This window comes from Octopus sinensis, linkage group LG1 (assembly GCF_006345805.1).
Source record: "Octopus sinensis linkage group LG1, ASM634580v1, whole genome shotgun sequence".
NCBI classification, from domain to species: Eukaryota; Metazoa; Mollusca; class Cephalopoda; order Octopoda; family Octopodidae; genus Octopus; species Octopus sinensis.
The window spans coordinates 44,965,068-44,982,580 of NC_042997.1; the positions used below are offsets into that span (position 1 = coordinate 44,965,068).

General features: G+C 38.3%; 1 protein-coding gene across 9 annotated transcripts in view; it reads right to left on the reverse strand.

Annotated features, from left to right (window-relative positions):
- Nucleotides 1–17,513, reverse strand: part of LOC115216625 (protein sidekick-2-like) — a 676,686-nt gene that overhangs the window by 69,366 nt on the left and 589,807 nt on the right. For all 9 annotated transcript variants that reach the window (XM_036500690.1, XM_036500685.1, XM_036500715.1 and 6 more), the window contains 4 exons: nucleotides 14,963–15,146; nucleotides 14,125–14,259; nucleotides 5,127–5,288; nucleotides 592–717 (listed from right to left, as the gene is read on the reverse strand). In XM_036500690.1, coding sequence (XP_036356583.1) covers nucleotides 592–717; nucleotides 5,127–5,288; nucleotides 14,125–14,259; nucleotides 14,963–15,146 — 607 coding nt within the window. The remainder of the gene's footprint in view (nucleotides 1–591; nucleotides 718–5,126; nucleotides 5,289–14,124; nucleotides 14,260–14,962; nucleotides 15,147–17,513) is intronic.

The window sequence follows — 17,513 nt, forward strand, 5'->3', positions numbered from 1 at the left end:
CACACAAACACACACACATGTGTGTGTGTATGTGTGTATATATATATATATATATATATATATATATATAAGGTTATTATTTATTGCAGAGAAGAGAGGTGTGCCCATAACCTTTATATGTCTTCTTAAACTGGTGAGGTTGAATCAGCTGATATATAGATCGAATGCTTTGTGTGCTGATACCATTATGGGAAATCTAGGAATGGAGAGATTTACCAGAGATAGTTACAGTACTAAGGAAAAGGGGGTAGGCAATGTATAACATCATTGTATATACATATTCACATACTCATAGGATTCATCATAAAAACTAAAAGGAGTGCAAGTCTGTGAACAACGAAATGCCAGGGATACATACATACATACATACATACATATATATATATATATATATATATATATGAAAATTAAAAAAAATCAGAGTGAGAGAAAACAAACAGAGGGAGAGAGAGTGAGTGAATAACGTGTGTGTGTGTGAGTGTTTGTGTTTGAGAGGGAGAGAAAGAGAGAGACAGAGAAAGTAAAATGTTCACTGTAGACACAAATGCATTGCAGTGTGTAAACAACATCAGTAATCGTTAGAAAAGTTACCTTGCTTTTTGGCTTGTAGAAGATAGCCAAGAATTGGGTAATCTCCTTCATAGCCTTTACGCCATGTTATATTCACTCCTCGGTCAGTCATTTCAATCTGTGGTGTAACAGGAGAAGTAGGTGATCCTGTGGGGAAAAAAAAAAAAATAAATAAAGACGGAAAGAGAAAAGGTTACATCCGGCAGAATTAAGGGAGCATTATTAGGTGCAAAACAAACAGTAAAACCAAGATAAATGCTATGTTGTAAAGGGTTGTGGTGGTGACATGCACCATTTTGTTATCATTTATAAGTTGAAATGCATTGCCTTTGTTTAACTTTAATTTTGAAATTAATGAAGAATTGAGCAAAATATTCCTGTTGTCATTAAGCTTTAATATAGATCCCTTTAACACAAGAATTTTTATCATTGAAGCAAAGGAAGTCTCAGACATGTTGGTAACAAAAGAGTTAAATCTCATTTGTGGTCATTCACCATAGAAAAAGACAGGATAATTGTAGAGTTCATGAGAAGCTTGCAATCTTTGGCTCAAATCTTTCTAAGGTGCGTTTCCTCAAGAATTCCTGTTGAAGTCATCAGGACAACTCTTTGAATATGTATATATGTATATGGACATATAATTTCTTTTTTATGTTTTTTTATAGTTTTAAGCAAAAAACAAACTATTATTAGTTTGAAAACTGCTTTCAAGAGAGAAACTCAGTCACATTTTTGTAAACATCTCATTATTAAAGTGGGAAAATGATCAGAAAAGTCTTTTCTATTCATTTTTTCAAACATATATATATATAATATATATATATATATATTATATATATATATATATATATACTAATATTATAACCCGATTTCATTTCAGGTCACATTTTACAGATGAGGCATTTTGCCCTAGAGGCCAGGCCTTTCAATTGAGCAAACTCAAAGTTGCCATGTAAACTCCCCAGCACTTTTAACATAGGTGTGCAAAATTTCAGGTCAATCCGACCACATTTACTAACACTTTTGCCTGGACAACTGCTTGCGAGACAACATCTGCCCTTTTCATAAATATATAGTAGATATATATATTTGAAAAAATGAGTTGAGATGGTTTTGTGGGGATAACTTTTATTTTAATGACAATGATTCCAGTTACTCTAATGAGTTTCGAGATTTCTGATAGCCATTTTCAGACTGAAATTCTGTGGTTTAGGAGGTTTATTTTTTACACACATGCTGCTGTATTTACTGTTTGTATTCTTTTATTATTTTTAAATTTTATTTCTTATATTAGTTTTATATTCTTTATTTTTGTTTTTCTATCTTTTATTTCCTGTTTTTATTTTATAAGCACCAACCGATCGTGGCCGATACGAGACACCTCTGGCACCTGTGCACGTGGCACGTAAAAAGCACCCACTACACTCGCGGAGTGGTTGGCATTAGGAAGGGCATTCAGCTGTAGAAACACTGCCAGATCAGACTGGAGCCTAGTGCAGCCCCTGGCTTCCCAGACCCCGGTCAAACCGTCCAACCCATGCTAGTGCAGAAAACGGACGTTAAACGATGATGATGATGATGATGATACTTGTAAGAAAAAATCTGCTGATATATAAAGAAACCTAAACCACAGAATTTCAGTTTGAAAATGGCTATTGAAAAGCTGGAAACTCATTAGAGTAACTGGAATCATTTTCATTAAAATAAAAGTAATCCCCCCAAAATCCAGCTCTACTCAAAGCTGTGTACTGAATGGCATCGCTGTGTTTACTTCATAAGTTGTAAAATTTGCGATCATGTGTATGCTGTAGTCTGCGGTTTTTGTCATGGACAGGAAGTTGGAACAAAGAGCCAACATGTAATTTTGCTTTGAACTTGGGAAGTCTGCTACAGAGACATGAAAGTTGTGTCCATGGGTTTGACCATCAGACAAAGCAGCAGTCTATTTTGTTTCTCACACATTCACTTATGTAGGCTGATATTATCCAAAATGTTAGAGAAAGAAGCCCAGCTGTTTCTTGCAGTAAATACTAACACATTCATCTGAAGCAAAATTTGTTCAAGAGCCCTCAAAATTCAGTTACTCTTTTACTTGTTTCAGTCCTTTGACTGTGGCCATGCTGGAGCACTGCCTTTAGTTGAGCAAATTGATCCCAGGACTTATTCTTTGTAAGCCTAGTACTTATTCTATCGGTCTATTGTGGATCCCTATCTCACTATGCTGTGTGGACCCTGGTTGAGACCACAGTCCTAGATGAATCTTCTTCACTACAACTAGTGAGCACTGTCTGTATATGTGTATATACAAATATACATACATACATATACAGATTTTTGTCAACTCTTTACAACAATTTTTTTTATTATTAGAATTTCGTTTATAGCAGTTAGCTGGCAGAATCGTTAAACACACTGCCCAAATGCTGAACAGCGTTTTTTTCAGCCTTTTAGTTCTGAGTTCAAATGTCACTGATGTCGACTTTTCCTTTTATCTTTTCATTATTGATAAAAATAAAGTATCAGTTGAAAACCGGGATCAACGTAATCCACTTAAACCCTCCTCTAAAATTGCTGGCGTTGTGCCAAAATTTGAAACCATTTTCAAAGCTTCATTTAGAGCTAAGAGTTCACAGAATTGTGATAGCAGCAGAACGAAAATACTTCATGGTGTCTCTTCCAGTTCTTAGTGTATTTAAATTATATAATTAAGATTTTGTTCCTGAGAAATCCAAGATGGTAATTCCATTTGTCTCAAGATAAATTTAGTAAAATTTCCATATCAACAAGATGACATTTTGTTCAGATGGAGTTGTCTTACAATAGATGACTCCTACACCGAGCTTTTATTTTGGGGATTGCAGACAGATGTGGCTCCATATGGCACCGCAACATGGTAAATTCCATAAGACTTGTCCCTTGCAGGATACCAATTCTTGGTGGACCTAGTAAATGTAAGAGAATTTTCTAGGAATATGAAGATATTCAAGTGTGCATATAAATATGTGTGTGTGTGTGTGTATGTATATATATATATCATCATCATTTAACATCCGTTTTCCATGCTAGCATGGGTTGGACACACACACACATACTTGTCAAAAGTTAAGTATATTTGCCAGAGACACAGTTCCGCGCCACTTCACCCTGATGTTCTTCCTTCTTCGCACCAGGTGCCACCTTGTTTTTCTTTAGAGAAAGAAAATGTTGCTATCCTATCTAAGGACCCTATACTTATTTCTGGACCCTGAAATAAATAAATAAATAAATAAACAAATAAATTCGTCCATCTGTCCGTCCGTCTGTCCATCCGTCCGTCTGTCCATCCGTCCATCCATCTCTTGCCTATTTTTTTTTCTGTCTAGAGAACAATGTTAGGTTTAAGAAACAATATAATCGAAATCAAAATTGAATTTGAAATCAAACCAAATTCGAAAACTGGCACCCATGCCAACCTCCCTTCACTGGACACTAAACTCTGCTTGCGAAGACCTGTTGGGGCAAGTGAAATCGAAATTGAACCAAATTCGATGACTTGCACTCGTGCCAGTGGAGCACTATCAGCTGACTGGGATCCGTGCCGGTGGCACGTAAAAAGCACTATTTGAGTGTGATTGTTACCTGCGTTGCCTTACTGGCACGTGAACAAAACATTCCAGCGAGGCCGCTGGCACGTAAAGAGCACCATTTGGGCATGGTTGTTGCCAGTACCACCAGACTGGCCCTCATGCCAGTGACATGTAAAAGCACCCACTACACTCTCGGAGTGGTTGGTGTTAGGAAGGGCATCCAGCTGTAGAAACTCTGCCAGATCAGACTGGAGCCTGGTGCTGCCATCTGGTTCACCAGTCCTCAGTCAAATCGTCCAACCCATGCTAGCATGGAAAGCGGACGTTAAATGATGATGATGATATATATATATATAGTGTAAAGACAACCTTTCAGTCTTGAATGATCATGAAATTGCACCTGGAAAATTCATCTCTGAGGCACAAGTCCGGGCAAGGTTGTTTATGGAAGACCAGCAGTCGCCCATGCATACCAGCCTCATCTCTCCAACACCACCAATGTTATCCAAGGGAAAAGCAAAGGGGCTGATACAGCTTAGCACCAGTGACGTCACAGCTCCTTCCTACAGCTGAGTGAACTGGATCAACATGAAATAAAGTGTCTTGCTCAAGAACACCACACGCAACCTGGTCTGGGTCTCGAACTCACTACCTCATGATTGTGAGCCTGGTACCTTCACTATATATATATATATAAACATCAACATGTATAAATAAATATACAGAGCTGACAAATTAAGTGACTCCCTTGGGCATTAAAACCTGGAAGTGAAATATGAATTTACGTACTATTCATTTTCCGAAATGGTACGGTATGATTTGAGGAAAATCTGGTTGCTACTTCTAGTAGATATGATGACCACACAGAGGTTCTCTTGTTTAGTCAGATATGAGAGTATGAGTATCAAAGTGTACATGCAAGGAAATAGAGTTTAATAACCCCCCAACCTTGGTGTAAACAAAAAAAAAATATAGAATGAGTAAAATTACCAATCTGAGGCCCAGTCGTAACTTTTCCAACTTGTTTCGCTCCCAATTTAATGGTTTCAGCTTGTACAGTGAATTCATATGTTTTATTCGCCTCAAGCTCCTTAGCATGGTAATATAATCTATCACCAGGTATGGTCAGCTGCACCATTTTCTTACCACCTGCTGCAAAATAAACATACAAAATAGAGAAAAATATATGGTTATAGTACTATAGAATGTTCCAAAAGCTTGTCAAAAAATGAGTAGAAAAAACTAATTGTTGCTGAAGATCAAAACAGATTATTGGTTCATTATTTACATTCGATGGATATTTGTTCTCATCTTCTTTGATTTTAACACAACGTTTCGGCTGATGTACCCTCCAGCCTACATCAGGTGTCTTGGGGAAATTTTGAACCTGGGTTCTCATTCCTAGGGTATTTTTCGATGTTATTATTATTATTATTATTATTATTATTATCGTTATCCTTATCATCATTATTATTATTATTATTATTATTATTATTCACGTCACTGAATAATAATAATAATAATAATAATAATAATAATAATAATATAATAATAATAATAATAATAATAACTATAATAATAACATTGAAAAATATTTTAGGAATGAGAACTCAGGTTCAAAATTTGCCCAAGACACCTGATAGAAGCTGGAGGGTATATCAGCTGAAACGTTGTGTTAGCAACAAACAAGATGAGGACAAATATCCGTCAAATGTAAATAATATAAATAGAGTCCTCATCTCTTAAATATAGAACTAGATTACTGGTTGTTGATTAGTTGGAGACAATTATGCTATGAAATATAAACCTGTAACACAAAAAGAAGTGCTGCAAAGTTTCTATAACAGTTAAGTTGCTAGGATATTCATATAATTTTCTTCAAGGACCAGGCGTGGCTGTGTGGTAAGAAGCTTGCTTTCCAACCACATGGTTCTGGGTTCAGTCTTACTATGTGGCACCTTGGGAAAGTATCTTCTGCTAGCTATAGCCTTAGGCCAACCATACTATGACAAATGAGTGATGAGTGATTTTAATGCTAGAAAAGGCAACTAACATACAGTGTGGTCAAGAGTAATAGGAAAGTGTGGAGGCACAATGGCCCAGTGGTTAGAGCAGTGGACTCGCGGTCATAGGATCGCGGTTTCGATTCCCAGACCGGGCGTTGTGAGTGTTTATTGAGTGAAAACACCTAAAGCACCATGAGGCTCCGGCAGGAGATGGTGGTGATCCCTGCTGTACTCTTTCACCACAACTTTCTCTCACTCTTACTTCCTGTTTCTGTTGTACCTGTATTTCAAGGGGCCGGCCTTGTCACTCTCTGTGTCATGCTGAATATCCCCGAGAACTACGTTAAGGGTGCACGTGTCTGTGGAGTGTTCAGCCACTTACACGTTAATTTCACGAGCAGGCTGTTCCGTTGATTCGGATCAACCGGAACCCTCATCGTCGTAACCGACAGAGTGCTTCCATGCCAATAGGAAAGTATGGGACAGGAATGATGAATGGAAGTGGTTTATGACTGCTGTCCTTTTGTCAACAGATTGATCTAACAATTACAAATACAAAAATCACCCGGAAACAGCCCCAGTCTGGTCATTAGCACATGCTGGACTGTTTTATAACTAAGAACAAGGATTGCAGTGATTTCAAATCAACCAGAACTCACCAAACCCCTGAGTGTTACTCAGATCACAGAATGGTTCAGAAAAAGGTATTTGTTAAACCATATGCAAAGAGGCCGCTGAGATCCAGTATACAACTGAGAATAAATGCTGCTTCTTTAAAAAAAACCCAGAAATGGCTATAAATTTTGAAATGCATTTTAAACTCAAAGCTTGCAGAAACAGAAGAATACAACAACCCTGAAGTGTTGTGCCACAATGTCTGTGACAGCATCAAATCATCTGCTGAAGTAACTCTAGGATTTATGAAATGCAAGGCCATGATTGGTTCAACAAGAAGAATTCTGAAAGCAAACCTCTCCTACAAACTTTGCACAAGAGATACAAGGTATGGATCTCAGACAAAAACTCACCAACACTCAAATATTCTTTCCAATGATTTTACACCATTAAGGTGTAAAATTCCATTTTCGTGCAAGGTATGAATCTCAGACAAAAACTCACCAACACTCAAATATTCTTTCCAATGATTTTACACCATTAAGGTGTAAAATTCCATTTTCGTACAAGGTATGAATCTCAGACAAAAACTCACCAACACTCAAATATTCTTTCCAATGATTTTACACCATTAAGGTGTAAAATTCCATTTTCATACAAGGTATGAATCTCAGACAAAAACTCACCAACACTCAAATATTCTTTCCAATGATTTTACACCATTAAGGTGTAAAATTCCATTTTCGTACTGATGGTCTATTAAGCATGAAAGGGCAAATTTTCAGATCAAAGAAAATGACCAAAGAAGGGATACTGCATGACTTTCTGTTTGTGGATGATTGTACTTTTATTTCTCACACACTTAAGGGAATTCAGAAAACAGTTGACAGGTTTTCTGTGGCAGCTCATGTATTTGGACTAACTATCAGCATCAAAAAGACTGAAGTTTTATTCTAAGCAAGGCTTGGGGCAGGACATACTCGACTCAAATGTGATAATAGACAACAAGCCACTCAAATGGGTCAGATTATTTAAATCTCTTGGAAGTACAATAAAGTTCAAGAGTACTTTTGATGGTGAAATCAATGTTAGAATATCTAAGGCTGCAAGTGCTTTTGGAAGACTTGGCCATCATTTGCAGGATGAACATGGGGTCAATCTGAAAACTGAAATAAGTGTATACAGATCTTGCATTTTGAGCACACTTTTGTATGGGGCAGAAGTATGAACCCCCTACTATAGACATATAAAGATACTTGTAACCTTCCATGAGTGCTGTTTGCACAATATATGCAACATAAAATGGTAAGATATGATATCGAGTGCCAGAGACTTAAAAAAATGATATCTCCAATATCCAAAGCATGCTGATGAGAATTTAGAGCAGATGGGTAGGGCATGCTGTTTGAATGAAAAATGGCCACATTCCAAAAATTCTTCTGTAAGTGGAGAGATATCGTGGCAAAGGAAGATCTGTCTTTAGGTGCAAGGATAAGTTGAAGCAATCATTACAATCTCTACAGCTTAACTTGATATCTTGAGAAGTCATTACCTAGATTGGATGCAAACCTAAATCTTTCCCAATGAATGAATGTGAACCTAAATCTGCTTTCATAACGAATGGATGTAGACATAAATCTGCTTTCCCAGTGAATGGATGTGAACCTAAATCTGCTTTCATAACGAATGGATGTAGACATAAGTCTGCTTTCACAATGAATGAATGTGAACCTAAATCTGCATGGTGCAAAATGTGTTACGATGCATCCAAACAATTTGAGTTGAAGAAAAAGAACAATAGAAGAACTATATCCTGCCACCGACAGACACATTTGCTCAATCCCAGGCAAAATCAAATCATTAACGTCTCCATTATGACTTCATAACAAAATCCATAACTGGGCTCAAATTACATTCACGCATCCATCATAAATAGATACACCTTCTTAGAGATTTTTCTTTCTTTCTTTCTTTCTATTACTCCCTTTAAGTTCTCTCCGTCAAATGCTCATGGGTCGAAACTGACAGGAGTGACCATCATCATTATTATTACACCAGTAGTGAGTTGGGTGAATGGGCAGAATTAGTAGTGCAATTATCATGAGAATTTGTTATGTACTGAATTTAAATCCTACCAAAGTCAGCCTTGGATTTCCTTCTGGGGTTGATAAAGTATCATTCAAATATTGGAGCTGATTTAATCTCCACAAATTGTGCTCTTGGGTCTATATTAGAAACAATAATTATACCTGTAATGTTATTGTTATTATATACCTTGAGTATTTACTGCACTTTGGTCTTGAGCTTTTCTGATGTGTTAAGAATATTCTGTATAATACATGTGCCATGCCTAGTGGCACTAATTTTGGAGTGTATAAATCTTAATGATTTGAGAAACATTAATTAACTATTTCTAGGTGGTCTCATGACCACATAGAAGCCCCCTGGCATGATTCAATTAATGCTCTCCTCCTTCAAGTTTGTAGGCTTGTATCATCATCATCCTTTAATGTCTGGTATGACTTGGATGGTTTCACCAGAGCTGCTAAGCAGGCGAGCTGCACCAGGTTCCATTCTGATTTGGCCTGGTTTCTATAGCTGGATGCCCTTCCTAATGTCAGCCATTTTACAGGGTGTGCTGGGTGCTTTTAACATGGTACCAGAATGATTGCTCATATGTGGCACTGGCATGAGTGTTTTTTATGAGACACCAGCGTAGGACTCTTGCAGGCCAATCCTCTTCATCAGGAGATGCAACTTTAAACTATGTAATAAACCATATTTTTTCTTCCACAAAGTTTCTGACCTTGTACCAATGTTATATATATATATATATAAACCTTATATACTGCCATAACTGAGCAGAAAAGCTAAAGCACTGGTCATCATAGTTTTTGGTTACACTTATTTTCACCCTGAGTTCAAATCACCCTTGATTTGACTTCAATGGCTGTTGTTATAAGGTTGTTGTTTAGCCCCAGGTGATCCTTATGTGAGCAAATCTGTAACAAACGGTTCCACTCCTGACTATTCCACCTCTTTCTATATTTAGGACTGTATAATTCAAAGTGTCCTTTCTTTTTTAAGACTGGAGAAAAAGTGGAAGCTGAAGGACTTTGGTTGTTGTTTCTAGCACCTCAAAGGACTGTATAAAGGCAACATCACTGATTATAACTGTTCTTGTACAAAAGAACTATGTATAAAAAGGAAAATCTCCAAAACTTCCAGTCATGATGACCACCTAATCTTATATTCAATAACATATTGAATGTATCCTTTTTTTAAAGATGGGTTCTTTGATTGGAAGGAGATTTGACAACTATTTCTAGTAGATTGAATGATCTCATAGAATCTCCATGGCTTTATTCAATTAACAATGCCCTACTCTATCAAATCTGTAGCCATGTCTCTATCTGAGAAGCACCATAGTCAACTGCTACAAAGGTAAAGGTGATGCCTTGGATGGAAATAAGTAAAGAGGTATCAAATTGTTGGATCAGGTGATGAAAGTCATGGAGAGAGTCATAGCCCAACTAATTGGGGAGCGAGTTAGTTTAGATGAGATGCAGTTTGGGTTTGTGCCAGGGAGAAGCACCACTGCACCACTGATGCTTCATTTCTAGTAAGACAGCTGCAGGGGAAACACTTAGCCAAAGATAAACCTCTGTACTTGGCTTTTGTTGACATGGAGAAAACCTTTGACAGGGTCCCCCGATCCTGTATCTGGTGCTCAATGTGGAAACTAGGGATAGATGAGTAGATTGTGAGAACTGTACAAGCCATGTACAGGGATGCTGTCAGTAAGGTGAGGGTTGGCAACGAGTATAGTGAAGAATTCAGGGTACAAGTAGGGGTTCACAAAGGATCAGTCCTCAGCCCCTTCTTGATAATGGAAGAATTCAAGACAGGCTGCCCCTGGGAGCCCTGCTATGCTGAAGACGTTGCTCTAATAGCTGAATCACTAACAGAACTAGAGAAAAAGTTTCAGGTGTGGCAGCAAGGTTTAGAATTGAAGGGCCTTAGAGATAACCTAGTAAAAATCAAAGTCTTAATAAGTAGGAAGGCAGACAAATCACTGATCCCTTCAGGCAGGTGGCCTGTTTGATCTGTAGAAAAGGCATAGGTAGGAACTCCATAAGATGTACCAGGTGTAAGCAATGGACACATAAAAGGTGCGGCAATATTAGAGGAAGGTTAACAGGGAAGATAGTTTTTGTATGTGGAAAGTGCATAGGTACAATAAACACTGAAAATGTACAGAAAATAAGATTCCATCACATGCAAGGGAGAAAGCTAGAAGTAGATGATAGCTTCCTTTACCTTGGTGACCAAGTCAGTAGCAGAGGTGGATGCTCTGAGAGCATAGCTGCTAGAATAAGAATAGGCTGGGCAAAGTTCAGACAGCTCCTACCTCTGCTGGTAACGAAGGGCCTCTCGCTCAGACTGAAAGGTAGACTGTATGACGCCTGTATGTACACAGCCATGCTACATGGCAGTGAAACATGGGTTGCAACTGCTGAAGACATGTATAGTCTTGTAAGAAATGAATCCAGTACGCTTCACTGGATGTGTAATGTCAGTGTGCATGCACGACAGAATGCAAGCATGCTGAGAGAAAAGTTGGACATAAGCATTAGATATGGTGTGCAAAAGAGACGACTATGCTGGTATGGATGAGGACAGCAGAGTGAAGAAGTGTTGCACTCTGTTGGTGGAAGGAACCTGTGAAAGAGGTAGACCTAGGAAGACATGGAATGAAGTGGTGAAGCATGATCTTCAAATGTTGCGCGTCACAGAGGCAATGACAAGCGACCAAGAGCTATGGAGATATACCATGCTTGAGAAGACCTGCCACGCTAAGTGAGATTGCCATTGTGGCTGATGCCAGTGTCACGTGGCATCAGCCCATTAAAAGCACCCTTCATTTGTTGGGTGATATGCTGTGCTTGTGAAGCCCTGTTGAACCGAGTGAAATTGTAGTTGTGGCTGATGTCAGTGCTAGTGGCATATAAAAAATACCATAGCCGCAGGAGTGGCTGTGTGGTAAGTAGCTTGCTAACCAACCACATGGTTCCGGGTTCAGTCCCACTGCGTGGCATCTTGGGCAAGTGTCTTCTGCTATAGCCTCAGGCCGACCAATGCCTTGTGAGTGGATTTGGTAGACGGAAACTGAAAGAAGCCTGTCGTATATATGTATATGTATGTGTGTGTGTGTGTGTGTGTGTGTTTGTCCCCCTAGCATTGCTTGACAACCGATGCTGGTGTGTTTACGTCCCCGTCACTTAGCGGTTCGGCAAAAGAGACCGATAGAATAAGTACTGGGCTTACAAAGAATAAGTCCCGGGGTCGATTTGCTCGACTAAAGGCAGTGCTCCAGCATGGCCGCAGTCAAATGACTGAAACAAGTAAAAGAGAGAAACGAGTAAGTGTTTGGACTCATGGAGGCAGTGACAGGTGACCAAGACCCTTGGCAATATACTGTGCTGGTGTTGACCGGTCAAGCCAAGTGAGACTGTAGTCATGGCTGATGCTGATGTCAGATCAATAGCACCCATGCCAGTGGCATGTCAAAATGTGCCCACTGCAGTCTTGGAGTGAGTGATTGGCATTAGGAAGAGCATCCAATTGTAGAAACCTTCCCAAATCAGATTGGAACCTGGTGCAGCTCCCTGGCTTACCAGTTTTCAATAAACTCATTCAAACCATGCCAGCATGGAAAGCGGACATTAAAGGATGATAAGCATGATGGTGAAGATGGCAAGCTGGCAGAATCATTAGCACACTGGGTGAAATGCTTAGTGGTATTTCGTCTGCTGCTACATTCTGAGTTCAAATTCCACTGAGGTCGACTTTGCCTTTCATCCTTTTGAGGTTGATAAATTAAGTACTAGTGAAACCCTGGGGTTAATATAATCAACAAGCCCCCTCCTCCAAAATTTCAAGGTTTTGTGCCTTTAATAGAAAGGATTATTATTATTATTATTAAGGCAGTGAACTGGCAGAATTGTTAGTACGCTGGGTGAAATGCTTAGTGGTATTTCGTCTGCTGCTACATTCTGAGTTCAAATTCCACCGAGGTCGACTTTGCCTTTCATCCTTTTGAGGTTGATAAATTAAGTACTAGTGAAACCCTGGGGTCAATATAATCAACAAGCCCCCTCCTCCAAAATTTCAAGGTTTTGTGCCTTTAATAGAAAGGATTATTATTATTATCATTAAGGCAGTGAACTGGCAGAATGGTTAGCATGCTGGACAAAATACTTCCCAGCATTTTGTTTATCTACATTCTGAGTTCAAATTCCACTTGACTTTGCCCATCAATCTTTTTGGGATCTTTAAAATAAGTACCAGTAGCGCATTGGGGTTGATGTAATTGACAAGCCTCCTCCCTCAAATTTCGTCATCATCAGAGGCCATTCTTTCAGTGTGGTTCTTGCTTAAAGCTTCGTGTTTTGCTTTGTCCCTCCACCATTCCAAGCTCAAATCTTACTGAAGTTGACTTTGCAAATCAGGGTTTTATAGAAATATGTATCAGTCACAACCTTTGTTTTAAGATTGATAGGCACAGGAGTGGCTGTGTGGTAAGTAGCTTGCTAACCAACCACATGGTTCCGGGTTCAGTCCCACTGCGTGGCATCTTGGGGAAGTGTCTTCTGCTATAGCCCTGGGCCAACCAAAGCCTTGTGAGTGGATTTGGTAGACGGAAACTGAAAGAAGCTTGTCGTATATATGTATATATATATGTATGTGTGTATCTGTGTTTGTCCCCCTAGCATTGCTTGACAACCGATGCTAGTGTGTTTATGTCCCCGTCACTTAGCGGTTCGGCAAAAGAGACTGATAGAATAAGTACTGGGCTTACAACAGAGTAAGTCCCGGGGTCGATTTGCTCGACTAAAGGCGGTGCTCCAGCATGGCCGCGGTCAAGATGACTGAAACAAGTAAAACAAAAAAAAAGAGAGAGAGTAAAAGAGTAAATGAATTTGTTTCCCCATCTCTCTCTCTCTCTCTCTCTCTCTCTCTCTCTCTCTCAAAACTAAAAAGTAAAAATTTCACAAATTAAGAAGCCAAGGATATCATTATTTTTAGAGTGTTGTTGTTGTTGTTGCTTAAAATACTAATGATTATATTTTTAATTATCTGGCAGTTAAGCTTTAAAATAAATTAGATGTTAGAGGATTTTCCTGAATCTCAGGAGAATAAGCAAACACACACACACACACACACATATGCACACACACACACACACACACATATGTACACACACACGCATGCACACACACAATAAATTCATTATCTCAAAGTACAGTGCAGGGCTCGCAAAATAGTGCAGGTAAAGAAGATAGGAAGAACTTCAAGATTGTTACCATCAGTATATTTCTGGGAAAATATGACATGGTAGTATCTTATCAATCCATTTGGTTCACTTGGTTCCGACCAGCTGACATTGAGTGAGTGTAGCATGATGTTATAGAACTTCAATTTGCCAGGTGCTCCAGGTGCTATAATTCATATATATAAAGAGATTAAATTTTAGTTTGGCAAAACATCAAAGAAGGATTATAATTATATTTAGAGATGGGTTTGTTTGGCTAGTGATTTGAGCTGAAACTGAATTGAGATGGAGATCAATTACATCATGACAGAGATATGATAGGTATTTAAAATATGTATGAAGTGTAAAGGAATAGCTTTAATCATCAAGTTGTAGATACATGTCAAAACTTTTTTGACATCTAGTAAATAGTATACAATGAATGTACATATTCTGTACCCAGTTAGTTCTGCCGTCATTTTCCTTAGAAGTAATTTGAAAACCAACACATAATTAACTGCCTTATATTGCATTGACCAGGGCATGAGCATTCGCTTGCCTGGAGACAAGAGTACAGCTGTGAGCATGTGTTTCTGCCTCAATAGCTGTCATCAGCTTGTTTTCCCTTATCACCAGACATTCAGATTATATTTTTCTTAAATATGTCAATTCAGAATCTTTTTACTTCTTGAATTTATCACTTCTTTCTCATTCACAGTTACTTGCAAATTCTCTGAGACATTTGTCCTTTTTTCTCTCAAAAGGAAGATAATTTCCCCAAATTAAGAATTTATCTTGAATGTTGTTTAATATATCTTTATTCAACTTTGTTGTCCACATTAAAAATTGACATTTAGAGATGAAATAGCAACGTTAAGGCAGAATCTTACCTCCTTCTTTTGTGCGTACAATAACAGGTTTTGTTAAGGGACCCTGACCTGCTGTAGTGAAGGCACACACAGATATAGAATATTCTGTATACATTTTCAATTTTACAAGGGAAACTTGCAGCTTTAATGATGTTATTTCTTTTCGGTCGACACTTTTGTTCTTGAAAATACGGTGGTAGATAACCTAGAGAAAAGGAAAAAGTAATAGTAAACCAATTCATTTAAAATTTGACCTTGGAAGTGTGTTGAAAGAATGGTAGAAAATATACATGAAGAATGAACAAGTAATGGAAGACGACAAAAAGAAAGAAGGAATGAGTATAAAGGTGAAATTGGATACTGAAGAAAGAACAGCTGATATGTGTGTTGACATGCTTATTCATTTAACCAAAAATATATGAAGGAATATGAATATTTTTGTAAACACGTGTGTGTGTGTGTTTATAAATTAAATGGTAGTTTCATAATTCAAAGGAAATCTACTCAATCTATGATTGAGTAAAGAACTTTATTTTCTCTTTTAGTCTGGTGCAAAATGTAAATAGCAGTAGTTTCCTTTGAATCTATTATAATTTGATTTCTGTATATGTCACCTTAGTGTTATGCACTAATAACATTGTAATATGCAATACCACAGAACGGAGTAAGGCACCCACCGATTCCACTTGACGTATTCCCAAATACACTACCAACAACTGTAGCCAATCCAAAACAACTTCCCAACAATTTCCTCTGACTCCATGAACTCACAAATGACACCTTTTGACTCCTCACCTGTGATTCCTCACCTCTTGCTCTCAGTCAAACACACTGCTACATATACAAGTTCAGCTAGTCCATTCTCACAGCGGGGGGTGTCATAACATCTACCCTTTTGAGATTTGACTTCTGTAGGAAATGCAACATGTTTATTTAATTTTATTCTTTTTCTTTTTCCTCATCACCTTTCCCTTTTTTGAGATTTTAATTTCCTCAGGGGTCTTAATACTTCTTTTGCTTAGGGACTATTTCTAGTTGTTCTGTTTGTTTAAGCTTTCTATTGCTAACCTGCCAAAGCTCAACCTCTTTTGGTGTTGGAACATCGAACAGGCCAACAAACTTCCATTGGTATTTCTTCTCTTTCTTAGATATTTCTAGTCAACTGGTTCAAATGTCGTTTGTGCTCTCCTAATTAACCTTTTGTTATATACATCATATTGTCTTTTCTTTTTGTCACTATACCTATTTCTTTATTACCCACAAGGGGCTAAACACAGAGGGGACAAACAAGGACAGACATAGGTATTAAGTCGATTACATCGACCCCAGTGCGTAACTGGTACTTATTTAATCGACCCCGAAAGGATAAAAGGCAAAGTCGACCTCGGCGGAATTTGAACTCACAACGTAATGCAGACGAAATACCGCTAAGCATTTCGCCCAGCATGCTAACGTTTCTGCCAGCTCACCGCCTTTTGTCACTATACCATCCTCTCAACCTTGTCTTCCATTCTTATATATTTTGAAATGAACTTTATCTCCCACATTAAAACACTTTGTTGTGATTCTTGGGTTTTCCCTATAAGTTTTTTTTTTATAGGTAACAGCTTATCAAAAATTGATTTTATCTTCCAGGTAAACATCAGCACTACGGGGGAAACTTTGCTGAACAAGTGCTTAGGTTACCCTGTAAACTCTTCATCATCATCATCATTTTTCAACCGTGGTCAAGACAACGGAATTTACCATGCTACGCCAGACTTCACGGTCCATCATAGCATTACGGAGGTCCTGTTTCTGGATGCCTGTATCCCTGGAGATTACATCAGGGTAGGAGAGTGTGCTCCCTCTGGTATTGCGAGTAGATGGCTTCCAGAGGAGAAGAGTAGAAATTACTTCTTTTTCAGCTCTACAACAATGTCCAGCAAACTGGAATATCCTACCTTTCACAAGAGATGACACAGGTGGTAGTTTCCCATATATTTGCATTTTGGTTGGATGGCGCCTCCACGAGAGATTTTGAGGTTAAGAATTGCAGTTAGTGCTACATCATTGCCTAATTCATTTCCTGATTTTTTTTAGTGCTTGCTTAAATGTATCTATGAACCTTTCTGCTTCCCCATTTGATCTTGAGTGGTATGGCAGAGTAGAGATGTGATTGACTGCACACTTCTCACAGAAATTTTAAAATTTGTACCCCAAAAACTGTGTTCGTTATCTGATACTATGGTGTCCAGAACACAGTGTTATGCAAAAAGTTCACGAAAGAGCCTTATTGTTACCTTTGAGGTTGGTTGACAGCATTTACATATCTCCGGCCATTTGGTATAGCTGTCTATAATGATCAGATAATATGCACTGTTTAATGTCCAGCAAAACCTATATGTGGCCTGGACCACAGACTGTCTGTCTTGGGCCATGATTGGAATTTCACTGGGAGTGACTTTGCTATGAGAACACAACTTCTGCAGGATTTCACCACTTGTTCCAATATCATGGTCCACAGTAGGCCAATACACGTAACTACTCATTAATGATTTCACTCTTGAAATCCCTGGGTGTCCCATATGAA